At 45.4% G+C, this 25,535-nt stretch overlaps 2 protein-coding genes and 1 long non-coding RNA gene across 13 annotated transcripts in view; 1 reads left to right on the top strand and 2 right to left on the bottom strand.

Moving 5' to 3' along the window:
- The window catches only part of LOC145361845 (pleckstrin homology domain-containing family A member 3-like), a 299,538-nt gene extending 297,224 nt beyond the window's left edge, over positions 1 to 2,314 (bottom strand). For both annotated transcript variants that reach the window (XR_013889879.1, XM_080217813.1), the window contains exon 1: positions 2,193 to 2,314. Coding sequence is in view for 1 of the 2 variants with exons in the window: in XM_080217813.1 (XP_080073939.1) it covers positions 2,193 to 2,232 (40 nt within the window). In the remaining variant the exon portion in view is untranslated. The remainder of the gene's footprint in view (positions 1 to 2,192) is intronic.
- A 235-nt stretch (positions 2,315 to 2,549) lies between these two features.
- On the top strand, positions 2,550 to 19,923 carry LOC145361878 (uncharacterized). The gene is made up of 2 exons (XR_013889887.1): positions 2,550 to 2,662; positions 19,674 to 19,923. It is a non-coding gene; the product is annotated as an uncharacterized LOC145361878 (long non-coding RNA).
- LOC145361876 (tensin-2-like) overlaps positions 18,072 to 25,535 on the bottom strand; it is a 314,264-nt gene continuing 306,800 nt past the window's right edge. For all 10 annotated transcript variants that reach the window (XM_080217864.1, XM_080217866.1, XM_080217865.1 and 7 more), the window contains one exon: positions 18,072 to 24,577. In XM_080217864.1, the coding sequence (XP_080073990.1) occupies positions 24,436 to 24,577 (142 nt within the window). In that variant the 3' untranslated portion in view covers positions 18,072 to 24,435. The remainder of the gene's footprint in view (positions 24,578 to 25,535) is intronic.

Below are 25,535 nucleotides of genomic sequence, written 5' to 3'. Positions count from 1 at the left end.
TTTCATGGCTTTTGGCTGCTATGCTAATTGGCATCCAACACCCTCAGCTTCATTCTGGGAGCCATTCAGTTCCCATCAGTATCAAACTGTTCCATTTGACCCAAAACAGTATCCAGCACCAAGGATGGCAGTGCCCTCTGAATATGCCAGCCAACCAAAGACAGATCTATACACAGATCATCCAAGTAGCTCTTTTCAGGGGGAAAACAACAGTGTAACCAATAGGCTGTTTTTGAGCCAGTAAAAGGAAGAATATTGCTGTTGTGTCCTTATTGGCTTACTGTCTGAAAGGTACAAGAATAAGGAGCAGGAATAAGCCACTCAGCCCCTTGAGCCTGCTCTATTGGTTAATAAAATCAGATAGGGCTTGAACTCCATTTCCCACCAATCCCACAATCCTCAACTCTCATCAATCAGAAATCTGAATCTATTCAGAATCGAGTTAGACGATGACCCAGCCACACTACTCTCTGGGGGAAGAGAATTCCACATGCTAACCACTCAGAAGAAAGCTCTCCTCACTCCATCTTAAATAGGAGACCCTTTATTTTGAAACTGTGCTCCCTTCTTCTAGAAGTTCCCCCCCACCCCCCCACATTCTCTCAGCATCCATGCTGTCAAGCCCCCTCAGAATCCTATATATGTTTCAATAAGATCATCTCTCATTCTTCAAATAGGCCCAGCTTGCTCAACCTTTTTTACACTTTCAGCCCAGGAATCAACCAAGCAAACCTTCTCTGAACTGCTTCCGACAGAAGTATATTCCTCCTTAAATAACGAGACCAAAACCATACACAGCACTTTAATTTGTTCTCTCATGAGGTGTGGGCTTCATGGGCAAGGCCAGCATTTGTTGCCCATCCCTAATTGCCTTTTTGTGGTTTTCAGAGGGCAGTTAGAAGTCAACCACATTGCAGTGGCTCTGGAGTCACATGTAAGCCAGACCAGATAAGGACAGCAGATTTCCTTCCGTAAAGAGCATTAAGTGAACCAGATGGGTTCTTACAACAATCAGTGCTAGCTGTCATGGTCACTGTCATCAGCTTTATATTCCTGATTGAAACTCCACCAACTGCTATGGTGGGATTTGAACTCATGTCCCCAGAACATTAGCCTAGGCCTCTGGGTTACTGATCTAGTGACATTACCATGACCCCACCGTCTCCCCCAGATGTGGTTTCCCCAATGCCCTGAACAGTTTACAGTCTCATCACATTTTATGGAGTCCATGAGCCTCCTCCCATCCCCTATCATCTATCCTTTTCTCCCTCGTGTTTGTCCAGCTTCTCTCCACGCACCCCCCCCCCCACCTTTAAATGCATCTATATAATTCACCTTTAGGACTCCAGTGGGAGCACATTCCACATTCTCATCGCTCTATGTAAAGAAGTTTCTCCTGAATTCTTAATTGTTAGTGATGAGTTTATATTACTGGCTCCTAGTTTGGGACTCATACAAATGGAAATATATTCTATCATAGGATAGATGCTTCATAACCTATAATGCTCATTTTGTCAGTTTCCCTCTCCCTCTGTATTTGAATTAGGATTTCTCGTATCAGAGGAGAGAGCTCACATCTATTCCGATTCAACTCCACGATCAGATATCTGGTAGTAACGCCCGAGCAGTTCCGGTAACTATGCCCACCATCCAAACACTTAAACCCTCATTTACTCATCACTCTTATTCCCTATACAAATGACCAGGCAAATGATTTCCCATCATCAACTCACACTACCACGTTTTCAACCCTTGGCTTCGAAACTTGTACAACACTCTGGCGCCCCGAGTATCTTCAAGATGTTGAGGAATTCAAAGAAATGGGGCTCGCTTGCATGTCTCAATTGACACATGCACCGGCTCATGTGGTAGGAAACCAAACAAAGCCAGAAGGTCCCACGTTCAATCTGTGCTGAAGTGGCCACTACTAACTGTGGTTAGAGAAATTACAATTGACTTCAGCACCCTACGTTAGGGGGCTGGGGATGGAATTCAGACTGGAATTACCCCTCCTGCGAGCTATGCAACAAACCCTGCAATGCTGCAAAATCTACTGAAGAGAGGACAGATAAAAAATTGTCAATGGCCAGTCTTTTGCTGCTTCTTTAAGCTGCAGCAGGCTCAGTGGCAGGTTGACTCGCATGGATAGAATTCCCAATAAAGAAACAGTACAATACCCCCACCAAGCTCACCACTCAGATAGTTGGTCCACTTGTGCAACACCCCCTCCATCAAAGCGGAGCGGATTCCCCGTCTACTTCAGCTGCAGGAAGCAGCGGGCAGCCTTTGTTATTGACAGCTCTGGGACAGCCAATCCGACAGCGCCCCCACCACCGTCTCCCTGACAACTGCATTCCTACATTGTGCCGTCACCATCGGCCCCCCCACCCTCTTCTGGACAAGCCAATCCGCAGCGGGGAAGGAGCGGCTCCCGCCTCGGATTGGAGGAGAGCACATTGCGGGGGGCGGGGGAGGCAGTGCGATTAACCAATGGAACTTTTTTTGCGGCCGGCTTTGGAGCAGCGGAGCCTGATTGGGAGAGAGAGAGGGGCCAGGCGGAGCATGGCTGTGTACATGACACAGACTGGAAAAAGGGCCAGTCACTGGATGTGGCAGGGTGGCAAAGTTTTTCAATTTGTTAAAGGAAAACAGCTCTGTTTAGGTAAGCAAATAAATCATGTTACACCTTTATAAAATACTGGATCCGCCTCAACTGGAGTATTGTGCCCAGTTCTGGGCACCACACTTTATGATGTGGAGATGCTGGTGTTGGACTGGGATAAACACAGTAAGAAGTCTCACAACACCAGGTTAAAGTCCAACAGGTTTATTTGTTAGCAAAAACCACGAGCTTTTGGAGGGCTGCCCCTTCGTCAGATGAGTGGAAGTTGTGTTCACAAACTGGGCATATAAAGACTCAAACTCAATTTACCAAATAATGATTGGAATGTGAGTCTTTACAGGTAATCAAGTCTCAAAGGTACAGACAACGTGAGTGGAGAGAGCGTTAAACACAGGTTAAAGAGATGTGTATTGCCTGTAGCCAGGACAGTTAGTGAGATTTTGTAAGCCCAGGCAAGTCATGGGAGTTTACAGATAGTGTGACAGGAACCCAAGATCCCGGTTGAGGCCGTCCTCATGCGTGTGGAACTTGGCTATCAGCCTCTACTCAGTGACTCTGCGCTGTCGTGTGTTGTGAAGGCTGTCTTGGAGAACACTTACCTGAAGATCAGAGGCCAAATGCCTGTGACTGCTAAAGTGTTCCCCAACAGGAAGGGAACACTCATAAGAACATAAGAAATAGGAGCAGGAGTTGGCCATCTAGCCCCTCGAGCCTGCCCCACCATTCAATAAGATCATGGCTGATCTGAAGTGGATCAGTTCCACTTTCCCGCTTTCTCCCCATAATCCTTAATTCCCTTGTCTGTCAAAAACCTATCTACCTGTCACTTAAAAATATTTAGCGAGGTAGCCTCCACCACTTCAACGGGCAGAGAATTCCAGAGATTCACCACCCTTTGAGTGAAGAAGTTCCTCCTCAACTCCAATCTAAACTGTCCCCCCCCCCTTTATCTTGAGGTTGTGCCCTCTAGTCCTGCTGTCCTTTCTAAGCAGAAAGAATCTCTGTACCTCTACCCTATCCATCCCTTTCATTATCTTATACGTCTCTAAGATCCCCCCTCATCCTTCTAAACTCCAACGAGTACAGACCCAGCCTATTTAGTCTCTCTTCATAGTCCAACCCCCTCATCTCCGGTATCAGCCTAGTGAACCTCCTCTGCACTCCCTCCAAGGCCAAAATATCCTTCCTCAAGTGCGGCGACCAAAACTGCACACAGTACTCCAGCTGCGGCCTCACCAGTGCCCTGTACAGTTGCAGCAAGACCTCCCTGCTTTTATATTCTATCCCCCTCGCTATAAAGGCCAGCATCCCATTCGCCTTCTTGATCACCTGCTGCACCTGCAGACTGGGTTTTTGCGACTCATGTACAAGGACCCCCAGGTCCCTCTGCACCGTAGCATGCTGCAGCTTTTCGCCCTTTAAATAATAATCCCTCCTACTATTATTTCTACCAAAGTGGATAACCTCACACTTGCTAACAGTATGCTCCATCTGCCAGGTCCTCGCCCACTCGCTCAGCCTATCCAGATCCCTCTGCAGACTTTCCACACCCTCCGCGCAATTTGTTTTTCCACTCATCTTCGTGTCATCAGCAAATTTCGTCACCCTACACTCAGTCCCCCCCTCCAGATCATCTATATAAATGGTAAATAGCTGAGGCCCCAGCACCGATCCCTGCGGCACTCCACTAGTTACCAACCGCCAATCAGAATAACACCCATTGATACCAACTCTCTGCCTCCTATTAGACAGCCAATCCTCTATCCACGCGAACTGGATCTGGAGGTGGGGCGGGCTATAAACGCGCAAATAAGTGCGGCGTGCAGGAATGGAACGGTGATAATTATGGGGGATTTCAATCTACATATTGATTGGTTGACCCATGTTGGACGCGGTGGGCTTGAGGAAGAGTTCTTGGAATGCTGCCGGGATAGTTTCCTTGAACAGTGTGTGTTGGAGCCGACGAGGGAGAGAGCTATCTTAGATCTGGTGTTATGTAATGAGGTGGGTAGAATTAGGGACCTTGTGGTGAAGGATCCTCTTGGGGAGAGTGATCATTGTATGGTGGAGTTTCTGATGCAGGTGGAGGAGGAGAAAGTGGGATCCCGGACCTGTGTCCTTTGTTTGAAGAAAGGGAAGTACGGTAGGATGAGAGAGGAATTGGCGAATGTTGATTGGGGGAGTGCGTTGGAAGGTAGGTCTGCTGAGGAACAGTGGAGGATCTTTAAGGAGATCTTTCTTGGTGCTCAGCAGAAATTTATTCCGATGGTTAAAAAGGACCGTAGGAGGAGAGGTAATCAGCCGTGGATAACGAAGGAGGTGAAGGAAAGTGTTAAATTAAAAGCGGATGCATTTAGAGTGGCTAAGAGTAGTGGGCGAGAAGAGGATTGGGAGAGGTTTAAATGTCAACAAAGAATGACAAAGAAGTTGATAAAGAAGGGTAGGAGAAACTATGAAGCTGGGCTAGCGCTAAATATAAAAAAGGATAGCAAGAGTTTTTATAAATATATAAAAAGGAAGAGGCTGGCTAGGGTGAACGTTGGGTCCCTTAGAGGATGAGAGGGGGGACTTAGTGGTAGGGGATGGGGAAATGGCTGAGGCCTTGAATAACTTTTTTGCTTCGGTCTTCACGGAGGAGGACGTGAATAATTTGCCGGGTGTTTGCGATGGAAAGATGGTAGGAGTGGAGGGCCTGAATGACATTATTGTTACTAGAGAGGCAGTGCTCGACAGACTGGAGGGACTGATTGTGGACAAGTCCCCAGGACCAGATGGAATGCATCCAAGGGTTCTGAAAGAAATGGCGGAGGTGATAGTGGATGCCTTGGTGATTATTTTCCAAACCTCGCTGGATTCCGGAGAAGTGCCGGAAGATTGGAAAACGGCTAATGTTACGCCGTTGTTTAAAAAGGGTAGCAGGCAAAAGGCAGGGAATTATAGGCCGGTTAGTTTAACGTCTGTTGTAGGAAAAATGCTTGAATCTGTAATTAAGGAGAAAATAACGAGGCATCTTGAGAAGAATTGTTTGATAGAGCAGACGCAGCATGGATTTGTTAAGGGGAAGTCGTGTCTGATGAATTTATTGGAATTCTATGAGGATGTGTCTAGTGCGGTGGATCGAGGGGAACCAGTGGATGTGGTGTTTCTTGATTTTCAGAAGGCGTTTGATAAGGTGCCTCACAAGAGGTTATTGCAGAAGGTCAGGGGGCATGGAGTTGGAGGTAGGGTGTTAGCGTGGATAGAGGATTGGCTGTCAAATAGGAGGCAGAGAGTGGGGGTCAATGGGTGCTATTCGGATTGGCGGTTGGTGACTAGTGGAGTGCGCCAGGGATCGGTGCTGGGGCCTCAGCTATTTACCATTTATATAGGTGATCTGGAGGAGGGAACCGAGTGTAAGGTGTCGAAATTTGCTGATGACACAAGGATTGGTGGAACGGCAAATTGTGTGGAGGGTGTGGAGAGTCTGCAGAGGGATCTAGATAGGCTGAGCGAGTGGGCAAGGACCTGGCAGATGGAATACAATGTTGGCAAGTGTGAGGTTATCCACTTTGGTAGGAATAATGGTAGGAAGGACTATTACTTACATGGCAAAAAGCTGCAGCAGGCGACGGTGCAGAGGGACCTCGGGGTCCTTGTGCATGAGTCGCAAAAACCCAGCCTGCAGGTGCAGCAGGTGGTCAGGAAGGCTAATGGGATGCTGGCCTTCATAGCGAGGGGGATTGAATATAAAAGTAAGGAGGTCTTGCTGCGGCTGTATAGGGCACTGGTGAGGCCGCAGCTGGAGTACTGTGTGCAGTTTTGGGCGCCGCACCTGCGCAAAGATATTTTGGCCTTGGAGGGAGTGCAGAGGAGGTTTACTAGGCTGATACCGGAATTGAGGGGGTTGAGCTATGAGGAGAGGCTGAATAAACTAGGCTTGTACTCGTTAGAGTTTAGAAGGATGAGGGGAGATCTCATTGAGACATATAAGATGATGAAAGGGATGGATAGGGTAGAGGTGGAGAGGTTCTTCCCGCTCAGAAAGGACAGCAGGACTAGAGGGCACAGCCTCAAGATAAGGGGGGGCAGTTTAGAATGGAGTTGAGGAGGAACTTCTTCACTCAAAGGGTGGTGAGTCTCTGGAATTCTCTGCCCGTTGAAGTGGTGGAGGCTGCCTCGCTAAATATATTTAAGACGCGGGTAGATAGGTTTTTGGTAGGCAAGGGGATTAAGGGTTATGGGGAGAAGGCGGGAAAGTGGAACTGAGCCACTTCAGATCAGCCATGATCTTATTGAATGGTGGGGCAGGCTCGAAGGGCTAGATGTCCTACTCCTGCTCCTATTTCTTATGTTCTTATGAACACCTTACCCCCAACTCCGTGCACCCTAACCTTCTGAAGCAAACTTTTGTGAGGCACCTTTTCAAACGCCTTTTGAAAATCTAGAAACACCACATCCACCGGTTCCCCTCTGTCTACCGCACTAGTCACATCCTCATAGAAATCCAACAAATTCGTTAAACACGACTTCTCCTTAATGAATCTGTGCTGCGTCTGCTCTATCAAACCATTCCTTTCTAGGTGCCTCACTATTCCTCGTTTGATGACGGATTCAAGCATTTTTCCAACTACAGACGTTAAACTAACCGGCCTATAATTCCCTGCCTTTTGTCTGCTACCTTTTTTAAACAGCGGCGTAACATTAGCCGTTTTCCAATCTTCCAGCACTTCCCCGGAATCCAGTGAATTTTGGTAAATAATCACTAAGGCGTCCACTATCACCTCTGCCATTTCCTTCAGAACCCTGGGATGCATTCCATCCGGTCCTGGGAACTTGTCCACCATCAGTCCCATTAGTCTATCAAGCACTACCTCTCTAGTGACAGTAATCGCATTCAGGCCCTCAACTCCTACCATCCTTCTATCTTTAATATCCGGCAAACTATTCGCATCCTCCTCCATGAAGACTGAGGCAAAAAACTTATTTAAGGCCTCAGCCATTTCCTCATCTCCCACCACTAAATCCCCCCTCTCATCCTCTAAGGGTCCAACATTCACTCTAGCCAGCCTCCTCTTTATATATTTGTAAAAACTCTTACTGTCCTTTTTTATATTGAGTGCTAGTTTAGCTTCATAGTCTATCCTTCCTTTCTTTATCAACTTCTTAGTCATTCTTTGTTGATTTTTAAACCTTTTCCAATCTTCTAATCACCCACTACTTTTAGCCACTCTGAACGCATCAGCTTTTAATTTAATACTCTCCTTTATTTCCTTCGATAACCACGGCTGGTTATCCCTTCTCCTACATTCCTTCTTTACCATCGGAATATATTTCTGCTGAGTACCAAAAAAGATGTCCTTAAAGATCCTCCACTGTTCCTCAGCCGTCCTACCAACCAATCTGCACCCCCAATCTACATTCGCCAATTCTGCTCTCATCCTATCATACTCCCCTCTGTTCAAACAGAGGACACAGGTTCGGGGCCCTACTTTCTCATCCTCCATCTGCATCAAAAACTCAACCAAACTATGATTGCTCGTTCCAAGAGGATCCCTCACAATAAGATCGCTAATTCTACCTGCCTCGTTACACAACACCAGATCTAAGATAGCTCGCTCCCTCGTAGGTTCCGTCACAAACTGTTCAAGGAAACTATCCCGGTGATAGGAAACTCCTTCTGGTGATTGTCCTGTGGTGTCCATTCATCCATTGTCGTAGCATCTGCTTGGTTGATATACCATGCCTTATAAGAACATAAGAACATAAGAAATAGGAGCAGGAGTAGGCCATCTGGCCCTTCGAGCCTGCCCCGCCATTCAATAAGATCATGGCTGATCTGTCGTGGCTCAGTTCCACATTCCCGCCCTCTCCCCATTACCCTTAATCCCCTCTCTTATCAAAAACCCATCAACCCGCGTCTTAAAAATATTTAGCGAGGCAGCCTCCACCACTTCAACGGGCAGAGAATTCCAGAGATTCACCACCCTTTGAGTGAAGAAGTTCCTCCTCAACTCCGTTCTAAACTGCCCCCCCCCCCTTTATCTTGAGGCTGTGCCCCCTAGTCCTACTGTCCTTTCTGAGTGGGAAGAGCCTCCCCACATCTATCCTATCCATCCCATTCAACATCTTATACGTCTCAATGAGATCTCCCCTCATTCTTCTAAACTCTAACGAGTACAAGCCTAGTTTATTCAGTCTCTCCTCATAGCTCAACCCCCTCAACTCCGGTATCAGCCTAGTAAACCTCCTCTGCACTCCCTCCAAGGCCAAAATATCCTTGCGTAAGTGTGGCGACCAAAACTGCACACAGTACTCCAGCTGCAGCCTCACCAGTGCCCTATACAGCTGCAGCAAGACCTCCCTACTTTTATATTCAATCCCCCTCGCTATGAAGGCCAGCATCCCATTTGCCTTCCTGACCACCTGCTGCACCTGCAGGCTGGGTTTTTGCAACTCATGCACAAGGACCCCGAGGTCCCTCTGCACCGTCGCCTGCTGCAGTTTTTCGCCATGTAAGTAATAGTCCTTCCTACCATTATTCCTACAAAAGTGGACAACCTCACATTTGCCAACATTAAATTCCATTTGCCAGTTCCTGGCCCATTCGCCCAGCCGATCTAGATCCTTCTGCAGACTCTCCACACCCTCCGCACAATTTGCCGTTCCACCAATCTTGGTGTCATCAGCAAATTTCGACACCATACACTCGGTTCCCTCCTCGAGATCATCTATATAAATGGTAAATAGCTGAGGCCCCAGCACCGACTCCTGGGGCACTCCACTAGTCACCATCCGCCAATCCGAATAGTACCCATTGACCCCCACTCTCTGCCTCCTATTTGACAGCCAATCCTCTATCCACGCTAACACCCTACCCCCAACTCCATGCCCCCTGACCTTCTGTAATAACCTCTTGTGAGGTACCTTGTCAAACGCCTTCTGAAAATCAAGAAACACCACATCCACCGGCTCTCCTCTATCCACCGCCCTAGACACATCCTCATAGAACTCCAATAAATTTGTCAGACACGACTTCCCCTTAACGAAACCGTGCTGCGTCTGCTCTATCAAGCAATTCCCCTCAAGGTGCCTCGCTATTTTCTCCTTGATCACAGATTCTAACATTTTTCCTATAACAGACGTTAAACTAACCGGCCTATAATTCCCTGCCTTTTGCCTGCCACCCTTCTTAAACAATGGCGTAACATTAGCCGTTTTCCAATCTTCCGGCACTTCCCCGGAATCCAGCGAGGTTTGGAAAATAACCACCAAGGCATCCACTATCACCTCCGCCATTTCCTTCAGAACCCTTGGATGCATTCCATCCGGTCCTGGGGACTTGTCCACAATCAGTCCCTCCAGTCTGTCGAGCACTGCCTCTCTAGTAACAATAATGTCATTCAGGCCCTCCACTCCTACCATCTTTCCATCGCAAACACCCGGCAAATTATTCACGTCCTCCTCCGTGAAGACCGAAACAAAAAAGTTATTCAGGGCCTCAGCCATTTCCCCATCCCCTACCACTAAGGTCCCCCCTCTCATCCTCTAAGGGTCCAACGTTCACCCTAGCCAGCCTCTTCCTTTTTATGTATTTATAAAAACTCTTGCTATCCTTTTTTATATTAAGCGCTAGCCCAGCTTCATAGTTTATCCTACCCTTCTTTATCAACTTCTTTGTCATTCTTTGTTGACATTTAAACCTCTCCCAATCCTCTTCTCGCCCACTACTCTTAGCTACTCTAAACACATCCGCTTTTAATTTAACACTTTCCTTCACCTCCTTCGTTATCCATGGCTGATTATCTCTCCTCCGGTCCTTTTTAACCATCGGAATAAATTTCTGCTGAGCACCAAGAAAGATCTCCTTAAAGATCCTCCACTGCTCCTCAGCAGACCTACCTTCCAACGCACTCCCCCAATCAACATTCGCCAATTCCTCTCTCATCCTACCATACTCCCCTCTATTCAAACAAAGGACACGTGTCCAGGAACCCACTTTCTCCTCCTCCATCTGCATCAGAAACTCCACCATACAATGATCACTCTCCCCAAGAGGATCCTTCACCGCAAGGTCCCTAATTCTGCCCACCTCATTACATAGCACCAGATCCAAGATAGCTCGCTCCCTCGTCGCTCCAACACACACTGTTCAAGGAAACTATCCCGGCAGCATTCCAAGAACTCCTCCTCGAGCCCACCACATCCAACATGGGTCGACCAATCAATATGCAGATTGAAATCCCCCATAATTACGGCCGTCCCATTCCTGCACGCCGCACTTATTTGCGTGTTAACAGCCCGCCCCACCTCCAGATCATTATTCGGGGGCCTATAGACGACACCCACCAGTGTCTTCCTCCCTTTGCTGTTCCTAATCTCCACCCACAACGATTCCACTTTCTGCTCTTTGGCTCCAATATCATCCCTTACTACCACCCTGATGCTATCCTTAATCAGCAGAGCTACGCCCCCCACTTTTTCCTCCCACCTATCCTTCCTAAACACTTGATACCCCTGAGCATTCAGCTCCAGTCCCTGTCACCTTGGGATGCCTTGGGACATCCTTTCCTGCAGCGTATGAGGTAAACAACATTGTTTCCATTTGGGCTGTCTATGTATTTGCATTTTTAAATCTCTAAGCACAGAAAAAGCACCACCTTTTAACAGGACCATGCAATGCTTTCCCCCCAGCATTTTAAGGAGGTTGTTGGGTTTGACTCTGCGCGGCTCGGACGTAGGGGTGGTCCTGTCAGCTTACGCCGACGACGTGCTCCTGGTGTTCACGGACCCGACTGACCTGCGGAGGATGCGAGAGTGCCAGGCGGTGTACTCCGCCACGTCCTCCGCCAGGATCAACTGGGCCAAGTGTTCCAGACTCCTGGTCGGTCCTTGGGAGACGGACCCCCTTCCGGAGGACCTCAGGCCTTTCACCTGGAGCGGAACCAACCTCCTCTACCGGGGGGTCCATCTCTGCCCAGCCGAGGAATCCTGGCCAGAGAACTGGCGGGAGCTGAAGGCCAAAGTCACCGCCCGCCTGGGTCGCTGGACAGGACTGCTCCGAGTGCTGTCCTACAGGGCGCGAGTTCTGGTCATTAACCAGCTGGTGGCCTCCATGTTGTGGTACTGGCTGGTCCCTGTGACCCATCCCGCTGGCTTTGTCACCAATATGAGAACCCTCGTGCGTTTCTTCTGGGACAACTGACTGCACTGGGTCTCTGCCATGGTTCTGCATCTCCCGATTGAGGAGGGCGGCCAAGGTTTGGTCGCAGATAGCGACCTTCCGCCTCCAGACCCTGCAGAGATACCTCTACGTCGAGCCTCCTCCACGATGGTGCGCCCTGGCCACGTACTTCTTCCGCCAGTGGCGCGGCCTCAATTACGACATGCAGCTCCTGCACATCAATCTGGGGCTTATTCTGTCATCATTGCGGGAGTTGCCTGTCTTTTACCAGGACCTCCTCACCATCTGGAACGTGGTCGCCTCACGATGCAGTTCTCCCCTGTCAGGAGTAGCGGCTCTCATGTGAGAGCTGTTGCTCAGGAATCCGCACTTCCAGCTGTATAACTTCAGGTGGCTGACGGAGAGGGAGGCTGTGGAGGCCGGGGTGACCGGGATCGGGGACGTGCTGGATGGCGGAGGAGCGGGCTAGACGAACCCTGGCGTGCTGGCTGAGTGCGCGGGGGTGTCCGTCCGGCGCGTGGCCAAAGCCATGCAAGACCTTAGGCCGGCTGTGCTCGGCCCCGAAAGCGCATGCAAGCTCGAGGCGGCTCAGGCGTGTGGTGGGATCCCGTCCGAGCGTTCCCCTGTTCGGACGGAATTCCACATTGGCCCGAAGCCTAGATCCCCCTCCCCAGGTCAGGTGCCCCACAGCATAAGCCGTCTGGCGGAAATGTCCTCCGTGCCTTTCTCCAGCGCGCGGAGGTGTTTCTTGTACGGGCTGCTGCTGCATACCTTCCACTGCCGCGTCCTCGCCTGTTGCCCGGATACACCTTGGTGGGCCCTGTTGCCGCTGGGCGGCGGAGGTCCCCAGTGGAGGTCGCTCTACGGAGGAATCTCCCCCAATTACATCAGGGACCTGGGGTGGAGGCTGCTGCATGCAGCGGTGCTGTACAACCGTAGGATTCACTGGTTCACGGGCTCCCGAGACTGCCCTTTCTGTGGCCTTGTGGAGTCCGTGGACCACGTCTACGTTTCATGTTATAGATTGCACACGCTTTTTGATTTTCTGAAACTCCTTTTATTGATGTTTTGTTTGCACTTCAGTCCCACGCTCCTGATCTATGGACACCCGGTGCGGAGAGGTGAGGGTCGGAGTGCCGACCTCCTCGTGAACCTGCTCCTGGGCCTGGTGAGACACACCATCAATAGGTCCAGACAGCGGGCGATCGGGGGCGCCGTCCATCCCGACTGTCTGCCCCTCTACCGCAGCTATGTTCGCGGCCAGGTGTCCCTGGAGAGGGAGCACGCGGTGTCCGCGGGCACAGTTGAGGCCTTCCGCGCCCGGTGGGCACCGCAGGGGCTGAGGTGCCTTATAGACCCCGACAATCACATTTTGATTTGACGTGTCTTAAGTATCCCTTGTACTTTTTGTTTCTGTTCGGGCCGTTCCCCCTCTTTTTGGAGAGCCGCCCCCTTTTTCTTTGTCCGAATGTAATTTAAGTTTGTTTACTTGGTTTGACCTGAAAGACACCCCCCAGCATTTTACAAACACCAAATTCTAACTTCCTACCTCCCAATCTCCAGTTACTCTCCTCAACTTTGCAACACATTGGAGAAGATTGAGGAGATTTAATGAAGGGGTTCAAAACCATGTGGTGTCCAGACAGAGCAGATTTTAAGAATTATTTTCTGGGGTATAGACATCACTGGCAAGGTCAGCATTTCTTACCTGCTGTAATGTTTTGTTCAGTAGATCTCAGAGTTAGAAGCTTGTAAGGTTGCACTGTAGTGTTTGTTGGTAACGCCTAACTATATACATATGTACAAGGCCATAGCATAGAAAAGGAGCTGACTTCTACTCAAATCTCTCCTGTCATGTGACTCTACATCAAAACTGTGAATGCTGTTCTCCAGTCCCACATCAACCCTTGCTATGCCAAATACCCTTATACAACACCACCCACTGAATCTTTATCCAACATATCTACAATACAATCTCTGTTACCCCACCCCTCCCCCCAATTAAGTCTGCAACTTTAAAAATTCAGATATCTGGAGGCTTCCAGATCTCATTTGGAGGAGTGTAGGCTCAGTTGCTTTGGGCAAGCTTTGTTGGCTTGAAGTTGACATTGTAATATTCTGTGTTTTCGCCACTTGGTTGTTTCTATTGAATTTATGTTTAATGCTTCTTGGTGTTGAAATTCTTTATTGACAGCCTGTCTGCTTTGTTTGGACTCCATGGGTTTTGTTAGGGGCTGTTATGATGGTTTTCTTGTTGAATTTAAAACTATTGTTCCCGTTAAGTAGCCTGACGAGTAATGGACTGGTTTCAAAATGAATTTTACTATAGCTAAAGGACTCTGAATGATTATTGAGTGAAAAATTCAGAAATACAAAGGCAATTAAAGTCTTGGCCTCGATTACAAGTAATTAGCATATACCAATGAACATATAGGAGTTATCTCTATTCAATTATAGTTAAGGTTATGTCATGCATTCGTAAAGAGTATAATGTCCAATTAAAACTTATGCATGTTATATCATCAAGAAATGATAGCTATATTTCTGACCAATGGCATCTCAACCTCCCTTTCCATTGTTCCTTGTGGGCAGATATGAACTGCAGCTGCACATCATTCGATTAGATAGTCCTTGACCCTTATCTAGGCTTACTTCAATCAAAACGTGTCATTTGCACATTGCTTTTCCCTGTGTGGCTGAGGCTTAGCTTGCAGTTGTGATTTTTAAACCTGTGAGATTATTAACCCTTTCAGGTTTGTCTCATTCCTTCCAGAAGGAACGTTCACTCCATTTATTCAGAGTGGACTCAGGTTTTCTTTCTCTGTGGGATTGGCTATGATCTTGCAGGAAGCTGATGTTTCAAAAATGGAAACTTCATTTCCACTTTTTTCACAATTTTACACAAATGCTTATTTACTCTCTTATTTTTGGCCCTTTTTCCAGCTTCATTTAGTTCAGCCACTACTACTCGTGAGGTCAGTTGTCTTTCAGAGTTGTCTATGGAATCCTTATCCAAGATTAACAACTTTGCCTGGGCAATCAGTTCCTTATGGAGTCTTTGTTCTGTGGTCACTGACTGCTCCTTACACTCTTTCAATTCACTCTTTAGATTCTTAATCTGTTTCTTTTGTAGAGACAGCTGGCAATGTTAAAACAGGGGATGCTCATAAGGCCAAGGCACAGAGCTGTCTGGTTGTGGGGCTAGAGGAGACTAGAGAGGGAGGGAGCAGCGAGACTACAGAGGGATTTGGAAACTGGGGGGGGCAGGGGAGGGGTTTAAAATGGGGGTGTTGCTGGACCAGGAGCCAGGATAAGTTGGTGATATGTGAACAGGACTTTGTGCAAGCTTGGATACAGACACTTTGAATAAGCTCAGCAACGTGGCAGTTGGAAGAAGGAATGCCAGTACTGCATTGTCTTTGCTGCAAATGCATTCCGAAGTTGCATCAGAATAATAATTGGTCAGGACACACAGCTTTCAGAATTCAGCCAGATGTTTCTTACTGCAGCAATACATCAGGATTAGCTTAACACAGTGGTACAGGGTGTAAATACTGAACAATGCTGAAAGCAGTTTGAAATGTCACTAGCTCAGAGCACACCTTAGGAACTGGTTATTTTGCATTCTATTTGTGTGTCATCAGGCAAAAATGTTTTGAAACATCAATTTGTTGCACCACTTGCAGATCGTTATTACTTTTATTCATTTCTAACATGATTGGCCAGGCCAGCATTTATTGTCCAACCTTCCCCAACCAGTGGAAAAGTGACAGCTTCAACAGCGCTTCTACTGTCCACTCACTGTTATCCTCCACTGAAGGCAATGGAATATTTGACTTGTTCCCTTACTGTAAACTGGTGGGTGAGGTTATTCCAACCAATCCATGATATATTATAGAAAGGCCACTCATTTTCACTGTAAAATGGACCAAAGTATGCAACGCAAAAACAACAATTCAAAAACTACACCCTCATAAGCACCTTTAAATCTTGCTGCATCTGCCTGACTATGCACGTGTGTTTGTGTCTGTATGTATGTATGTCTGTGCATGTGTCTGTGTATGTATGTTGGATCTGGACAAACTTGAACTCATGCTGACCTTGTATTTACATTTTTCCTTTTCCTTAAATGTTTGCCTAGGACCAATTGCCTTTTTTTACAACACCCTACAAAACTCCACAGTAGTGAAATTTGGAAGGATCATGCCACAGGTTATGCCAGGACTGTTCAAGAAACCACTTGCAGGGACACATTGGCTTAGAAAGTCATTGACACCACACCCACTTTACAGACATAAAAGAGATGCCAAATCAATGTTAAAATCCTGGGCTTCAAACAATCTAGGCACTTCGCAAAATGGGAATCACAGTGAAGGCGGGAAAAAAAACCATAAAGATGGGTACCTGGCATAAAAATAGCTGTCTGGCACATAACGGGTTAAAAGGCATTAAACCTGCACTGATTTCCAGCACAGACACTGACTTTCAAACACAGACAATCACTTAAAATTTAAACCACAGGACAGACAGTAAATTTAATTAAAACAGGGAACAAACGCTTCAGGAAGCCAGGCACCTTAAAAGAGATAAAGATAGTCCTGGGATAACGTGGCCTGATAGGGAGATTAAGAACAGGAATGCCTAAACACAAAGGAACCATCTACTACAAGAATAGAATAAATTAAGTCATTGATAAGAGGAAATGTACCCATTCATGGAACAATGTAATATTGAAGCGATAATGGCTGTACCTGTCCATAATAATGAGCTAAGAAACGTTGTACCCATTTGACTATAACAATGTGATAATTGTGTCCGGTCCACCTATTGTGTAAAGGGTAGAAAGGTGGCCTTGTTTCTATTGTTTCATGGAGAGAAGGTAGCTGTCCAGTACTGTGGAGTGCTGGTCTCTTTTCTCCACAAAGCTTTGTGAAATAAACTGTATTGTTGTCCCTCCAGTCTGACTCCAAAGTGGTAATTTTTACTACAACAACAGCATCTGGTTGAGCCCCCACCCTGATCCTTTCCTGAAATTCAGTTGCTCCCTATCTGCCTGCTATATACAGGATTACCAAGTGTAATGGGGTTGCTAGGGGCTCCCACCAGAAACATATCTAAAAAAAAATCTAAAATATTTTTTAAAATGTATCTAAATGTGAAGCTGAGAGCAGAAGTGTCTCCACAGTAGCTGCTTTGAGTAGCTACCGGTGCAATCCAGCTGGATGTGGGCGTTTTCCTCCTTGAGTTAATTTATCCATTACTTCTTTTCTCTCTATCCTAATAGTAGTACATCCTTCGATTTCTTTTGTTGTCATTGTTTCCTCTTTGATCATCTCCTCAGTCAGTATCTGTTCCACATCCCAATTCAAAAGCAAAGTGTTGCAGATGCTGGAAATCGGAAATAAAAGCAGAAAATGCTGGAAATATTCAGCAGGTCAGGCGGCATCTGTGGAGGGAGAAACAATAGTTAACCTTTAAGACTGAAGACGATTACTCAGAACTGGTCATTGACCTGAAAGCTTATTTTGTTTCTCTCTCCACAGATGCTGCCAGACCTGAACTGTTTTCATTCAGTATCCTACCTCATTTCAGTCTCTTCTGAGTTTATCTTACTCATCTCTTAGTTGGATCCTTATGTATTTCCTTTTGTTATTGGTGCCTGTGGATTACTTCTTCAATAATTTCTTTACCATGTAAAACTTTCCAAGGATCTATTACTCTAAATTCGTCATATTCCTTTTTGTTACCATCGCGTTTTATCATTTAGGTACTTTGCAGTTACTTCTTTCATTAGACTTATTTTATCCTTTATTCTTTGCATCTCACAATTGTCTAGTTTGTTCTTAAAGTCTGATATATTGCTCCTGAATTCTATTCAATTTTTCCTTTAAATAATGTCCACTATTATGCTATTTATCAATATTTTTCTCCTTTATCTTCCTTAAACTCCATCCTCACTTTTGGCTTTTCCCTAATCTATTACTTTAATCACTGTATCTCTCAATAAAACCTAATTATATGGTGATCACTATTCCCCAGATGTTTCCCCCTCACCAACTTTCTTGATCTGCTCTGCTTTATTATGAGGTCTAGTAATGCTTCCTCCGTCTTCAGTCTTCTAACATGTTGCATCTCTTGTGAAGCACCTGGGGACATTTTATTATGTTAAAGGAGCTATGTAAATAAAGCTGGTCTTTGCCAGAAAGGACCTTTTTCTCTGCATGGCTCAGTAGCGAGTCTCGTGTCCAGAAAGTATTTAAGATACATGCAACTCAGCACTTCTGGAAATAATTTCTAGCAAATAGTGTTTTATTAACAAATTAAATTCTGTTACACTTTGCAGCACAAGATTCTTATAAACTCTGAATTGGCACAGGAAACATTCAAATTAAGTTCCAACAGTGTCACACATCTTCCAGCAGGAGGTGCTGTTTTGACAGTTTTAGTACTGCTGATATTACAAAGTTGACATTCTCTTAAGAATTCTATCACGCATGATATGGTAATTTTAGGGAATAGGGGTTAAATATTTGATTAAGTGGGTGTTTTGGCATCAAACCTACATCCCTCCAGCCCCCACATGAACACAATGCAAAACATAAATACACCCCAATCAAGCTGTACGAACCAGAGAATAAGGAGAGAATCAGGCTTGCTTACTCACTGTCAGATAGCTTGGTTCAGTTCCTCAATCATTTCTTTCATGGGAACATTTGCAAACTATCCAACTGTGAAAGACAGCACAATTGATCCAAGTTTAATCCCTCGTTGATTAGCTGAGGAGTGCTGGTGTCTGCCCTGATTGACTTAAAGTCCCAGGCCAGGTGGCCCATCCAACCCTGATTGTTTGCCTTCTTCAATGACTTCCAGTGAAGGTTTGGGAACAAGGGTAGGGATAGGAAAAAGTTGTGATCTTTCATTTCTTTAGAGATGTAGTATACATGGAAAGCAGATATGAACACATGGTATACACACAAAGGAATACATGGAGCTTGTTTAGCTGGATTGATAAGACACTACACACAAGGTAAATAACAGCATAAGTATAATATATTATACGTTCTTGACTAAAGCTTTTTTTCATAAATTCTCCATTATCAGGTAAAATAAATGTCTGAACTATACAAATAAAACTATAAACTTTGATTAAAATATGTAATATACATTATGGTGAAAGCAGTTCAGATAGGTAATTTTTTCTGGCACTTGTCCAATGTGTATATCAGCCTCTTCAGATTTGGACACCACCCCCACAAGCCCCCCCCCCCCCCAAACAAATGACTAAACCACATGCACAGTGACTCTAGGTCGTACGGTGGTTAGGAAGTCATCACCCATCCACACCACCCCTTGGGTAAAGTATTTTCAGGGCCCCTAAGCAATTATTTAGAAGGGAAAATATGCACTGGCAGGCAAACTGGTGCTGGGATTCGAATGTCTAGGGTCCAGTTGTCTCTAAACCATCTGCACACATGCGCGGTTGGGTGAGGGTAAAAACATCCCAACCCCCACCCCCTCACTTTGGGATTGTTGAATTCCTCTTTCATCCCAAATATTCTAACACATTGACTTGTCTCTCTCCCTCCTGTTGCCCCATTTGATATTTTCCAGGCATTCTGAGGGCACAGTGATGTTGGGAGGCACTGCCCTGTGACAGTGCCAATAGCCCACGCTACCCACAGTCTTCTGCGATTCACTTTAATGCATCTTTCAGATTTTATATGAATAAAGTATATTTTTGGAATAAAAGACTGTCGAGCTGCAACTATTTATCCTCACCTTGTGTACATTAGGTTGAAAGTCAAACTGCATTTTCCAGTAGACGTCTTACCAAATCTACTCCACTTCCATCAATAACACTTCTATTTACCCTTTCCTCTGCCTCTCCAGCCAAATATATGGAACAGAATATTCCCCAGGAAGACCGCACCGTCAACTGATTCTCAAATGGAGCCATGAATCTGGAATCATCTGGGAGTCTTACTTTGAATACACCATTAGATGTGAACATTACAACATATTTAGCAGTGTGACACATTGACATTTTGCGACTACCATCGCAATAGAAATTTCTCTAATTAATACTTTTTGTCCTCTGTCTATATCTGAGTAAGAACATAAAGATATATTTTTCACTGAACTGGACGCTCGTGATCTCTTTTTTTACCTGAGCATGTAACAGAAAGTCATTCACCAAAGTATTAATTTGAAATATCAGTCTCATCAAAAATGGTTACTTTGCACAATATGATTATGAGGGTGCTTTACTGACCGCTGTGCATTGACCTCCACACAACTCCACCTCAAAATCTACCTCACTTTTCAACCGTTTCCCCTTTCTTCCCTTCTGAAACCAGCACAACTTGATAAATTTGGGTCACCTGTCCTAATAGGTAGCTCAATATCAAATGTTGCTTGACAGACACTCCTGTGAAATATCGCAAGGATATTTTGGCCTTGGAGGGAGTGCAGAGGAGGTTCACTAGACTGATACCGGGGTTGAGCTATGAAGAGGCTGAATAGACTGGGCTTGTACTCATTAGAGTTTAGAAGGATGAGGGGGGATCTTATTGAGATGTATAAGATAATGAAGGGGTTGGATAGGGTAGAGCTGGAGAGGTTCCTCCCGCTCAGAAAGGACAGCAGGACTAGAGGGCACAGCCTCAAGATAAGGGGGGGGGCAGTTTAGAACAGAGTTGAGGAGGAACTTCTTCACGCAAAGGGTGGTGAATCTCTGGAATTCTCTGCCCGTTGAAGTGGTGGAGGCTACCTCGCTAAATATATTTAAGACGCGGGTAGATAGGTTTTTGGTAGGCAAGGGAATTAAGGGTTATGGGGAGAAAGCGGGAAAGTGGAACTGAGCCACTTCAGATCAGCCATGATCTTATTGAATGGTGGGGCAGGCTCAAAGGGCTAGATGGCCTACTCCTGCTCCTATTTCTTATGTTCTTATCTTGGCACATGCATAAGTTAAGTAGAAGCCTGTGCACTGCCCATAGCTTTATGACAAATCATTCAGAATGTGAATTCGGCATTCCCCATAGCAACCTATGAGAAATACTAACCACAGTGATAAACTGCTTAACTATTGTGTTTGCAAATGGTGCCTGGTTACATGTCCAAATAAAATAAATTTATATATTTAATAAAATAAGCACAGCAAAAACTATTGCATGAATTCACCATCCATCAAACACCAGAGACTTCACAATATCCCATTTTTTATCATCAAGTCCATATACATAGAATATATTATACATACACACATGATATATTATATATCAAGGATTCTGGCACTGAACAGTCACTGCTAGCTTTCTGATTCCTGCTCACAGTTTATGGCAGAGCCCTACGACATTTTACACAATAATTTTAAAGGCCACTGACCACTCCAAATACTTTTCCAGGACAACTTGATAAATTCAAGTGCTTCATTGCAACATTATCCATCAAGGCTGAGTCATACTCCCTCAGGACTCACTCTGGAGTCAAGAGACAAGGCTTTGTTGTGGGAGTGGGACTGAGTGGGACATGGGAACTGCTGCACAAGAAAAGATCAGGTTCCTTCCAGCAGCCTGATGGTAGTCCCAATATACAATGATAATAGAGTGAATGCTTAGCACATTACCCTTCCAGCTGGCTATAAGGAACCAAACCAAACCAAACCAAAGAACCGGTTTGGGCAGGTCAATTTCTTTTCTATTGCTTCTTGCAATGTTGGCATCACTGGCAACGCCCATCCCTAACTGCCCTTGAACTGAGTGTCTCACTCGGCTATTTTAGACAGGCAGTTAAGAGTCAGCCACATTGCTGTGGGTCTGGAGTCACATGTAGGCCAGATGGGGGTAAGGATGGAAGATTTCATTCCATTGAATCCCTACTGTGCAGAAAGAAGCCATTTGGCCCATCAACTCTGCACAACTCTCCAAAAGCACATCTTACCCAGGCCCAAACCCCACCCTATCCCCCTAACCCTACACATTTACCGTGGCTAATCCATGTAACCTACACATCTTGGGGCACTCAGTGGCTGTAGTATTATATTTCATGGACCATTAAAAATATTTTGCTTGAATTTTTGTATATTTACTTTTCTGAATTTTATTAATTTGTAGTTTGCAGAAGAATTTGGAATGTTAGATCTGGTGAAGGGAGTAAATATGTTTCTATTAAAAACAAAATGCTGGAAATACTCAGGTCAGGCAATGTCTGTGGAGAACAAGAAACCAATGGTTCAGGTTAATGGTTCAGGTCGATGATCTTCATCAGGAATGGGAAACCTACAGCAAAGAAGTAATTTTACTTATTGTCCAAAAATTCTTCACATTGTTTAAAGAAAAATCAGAATTTTACTTTGGGATAGTTCTGCTTTAAAAGATATGACAGAAGATTGAAGAGGTGTTGGATAGAGAAACCTCTTCTGAAGTGTAAAACTGCTTCTATAGACACTAAAAGCTGTGGGTCACCACAAAAGCATAATTTATTCTTTTGGTACAAAACAGACCAGTGAAGAATTTGAAATAAGTGTACGTGTACTATCAAGAGATGGTATATATTGACCCTCAGAAAAATGCAAAACAAATCACAATTTTGTGCAAAGATTGATTAGACTTATCCGGGCAGGATCCCCCCCACCACCCGCTTCCCATGGTGCGTTCTCCAGCAGTGGAGGTGGCTCACCATTGGTCACCAGTGGGATCTTCTTGTCCAGCCAATGTCTTTGACATTTTGCTTGGCTTGCCCATCCCACTGCTGGGAAAACCATCATGAGGGGATGGGGCACCTTTGGTGAAACCGGAACATCATACTGGAGGGAAGGGCTGGAAAATTCTACTCTGTATTTGGCTAACACAGGTACAGTGGGCTGAATGGCTTCCTGTATTGTATCAATCAGGGATTTACTGCCCTGAGAACTGAAGACCAGAGAATTGGCATTTGTAATGTTTATCAAATCTCACCCTGGTGATGAGGTGGAAGTTGAAGGCCAAGTGACATTTCCATTTAAAGGCCTCCACATAGATTTTACTTCAGTAAACTGAGTTTGGGCGCTCACATTTTAAGAAGGACAACTTGAAAACATTAAAAAAGTCAAGGAGTAATAGGAGCATCGCAAGATCGTTGGGAGGTTAAACCAGGTCCTATTATAGGGTGAGGTCAGATAAACATTAATTAACACCATTAGATAAGGTGCCGGCCTCTCCTTTATATTTGCTACAAACACTGTCCTATTGAAGGCAGTTGGATGCACAAAAAAGTTCAAATCCACGTACATCATATCCAGGTATAGACTTCCAACCATCCAGACACTTGCTACGGCAGAGAATTCCTCCCTCAAGCACAAAACCCAGACAATAGGTTGTCTAATTCTCTTGCCTTCTCTTCCCCACCATTCTCTAAATCTCCTGTTCCAGTCTGCTATTTTGCCTTGCTCAGGATGGTAGTGCCTTCATTCTGGAACCCATTCCCACATTGCCGAGATGACACACATCATCTAAATGCCTGTTGTGTACCCAGGCAGAAAATGTCCACAGGTCACTCAGAATGCACGCAAGTCTGCTGCTATCCTCACCCAATTCTCCTCTTCTCCCATAACTCAGACTGATGGCTGAACCCTGCTCCCTTCCAAACCTGTTTGACTTTCGTTTCCCACTTACTTATTGAGCTCTGGGAAGCAGCTAGTTAATCACAAACCCTAGTTCATCAAACTTCTTATGTCTGTATTGAGAAAGCTCAGAAATTCACTTTTATCTGGACTAAACTGTTACAGCGTTGGTCCAAACATTCTGGAAAGCAATAAATGAATTTCAGGAACTGACCTGCTCTGAACTCACATTGGTTATATTTGGCTGTTACATCAGGTACACCAGACTGATTTATCAACAGTTTTACTCTCTCCCTGTCATCTATTATTGAACAATCTCGGTCTTAGACCAACGTTGAAATGAACAATGTGGGACTGATATTGAAATCAGATTGTGTTCTAATCTGGGGAGCCTGTCAACGCAGCTACAATTGGAGAATAGTGTAGCTGGCCCAAAAGATCTGCCAGTACAGGGTGTTAGTGCCTTTTCAGACTTACTGTGCTCATGTGAATACTGTACTCCTGATTATAGAAACCTGAATCTATTGCTGCTGTACAAAAATCACCCACCAGCTTTTAATCAGCTGATAATGCCCATTCTCAGTGTCAGGTGGCAACTCCATTCATATGGTTGATATACTGCGCCACCAGTGACTGAGCTCCCAAGGACAAGGCACTGAAAATTCCCACCAAAGCATGGCACAACTACTTTACAAGACGACCACCTTACATTATCATTTACTCCTAAAGGTTCTGAGGGTAAACAAAGTTACGATGGAGTTAAACCCTTCCTACTGTTGTCCCTTTGTGACCCTGGGAACAATGAAACCTCAATTAATATTAAAAGGATCTCCAGACGTTAGAATATTTAGATACGAGCTATAGCAAGGTCTGGCTGAACTTAAACAGAGAAAGAGGTTTTTTTTTGCGTTTAAAAAAATTTGATGATTCGAAAGAAGCTTAGTTTCTTTCATTTCTGACAGCATTGGTGACATAGAAGTAGCCATCCATCTTGCTCCATTGGTTGACTCCCTCAGCTCCTCTTTGAATGCAGCAACCACGAATGCAGCCTCATCTCTTCTGCGGCCCCAACATAACCTTTGTGATGAAATTCACAATGGCTGATGCAGGCTGTTCTGGGTCGAGCTCAGCAAAAAGATGGCAGACGTTGTCAGACGTGCTCCCTTGCTTCTTAGCCACAAAACCAAACATTCTGGAAAAGAGAGACAAGGGCTAGAAACCACGGTCAATAGTTACATGCCAGTGTGGGTTGCAGCAGCCACTGGGGGCCAGATTGTCAAGCTAAGATTTTGCTGAATTCTGGGTCTTGAGCTGTGTTGCCTTCTTTAAATTCAAATCGGTCTAATTGGCCAGGAGACAGACAGGCAACTCATGGCAAGGCCATGGAGGTGGGACAAAGCAGACAGCAGCCTAGCACATGACAAGGTTAAGACCAGCGCTCACACTGGCTCCACAGATTTGTTTCCAAGACAACAGCAGAGATTTATTTGCAAACCTGGCAATAGTATATGAACATACACAGGGCTTTTCAGGTTTGCTGGGAAACAATTTCCCCTTTAACCAGCTCCTTAAGGAGCTTAAAGGGACATTAATTACTGATGAGTGCGTTTCCTGCCTGCCACTGCTGGCCCTTTCAAAATTCGGAACTGCTCCAGAGGTGATGATTCTGGACAATGATTTTTAAATTCCAGCTGGTGTCAATCCTGTAACCCTTTGAAAATCCCAGCCAGTTTTGTGAAAGCTTTTTCACTCTGCTGCTAAGGGATGTGTTCCTACGTACTGTGTAGGAATTCAGAACTGGAGATGATACATCAAGATATCAAGGGCACGACACAGATCAAATCTTACTCTGCAGGGCAATACAGGGCAACTTCACACTTTGCAAACTTACCAGCATCAAAAATAGTTTTGCAAGTTATAAAGACCAAGATGTGAACAGATCCCAGTTGAATATCTGTGCATGGCCTTAATGTTTTGATGCTGATTGTTAGTTATGCAGTGAAATGACTCGGGTTAATTGATACTGCTCCATTGCCACAGGAAATTGGCCAGTTTCTGTATTACATTTCCCCCTCCTCCCAGGACTAAGACGTGGCCCATATCAGGATCTTTCAATGCATGGATTCACAGCTGTCAGCCCCAACACATCA

Source organism: Carcharhinus amblyrhynchos, chromosome X (assembly GCF_965287045.1).
Source record: "Carcharhinus amblyrhynchos chromosome X, sCarAmb.v2.hapA, whole genome shotgun sequence".
In the NCBI taxonomy this organism is placed as follows: domain Eukaryota; kingdom Metazoa; phylum Chordata; class Chondrichthyes; order Carcharhiniformes; family Carcharhinidae; genus Carcharhinus; species Carcharhinus amblyrhynchos.
Note: the sequence above shows the minus strand (reverse complement) of the source record. Positions and strands in the feature narration are given on the sequence as shown.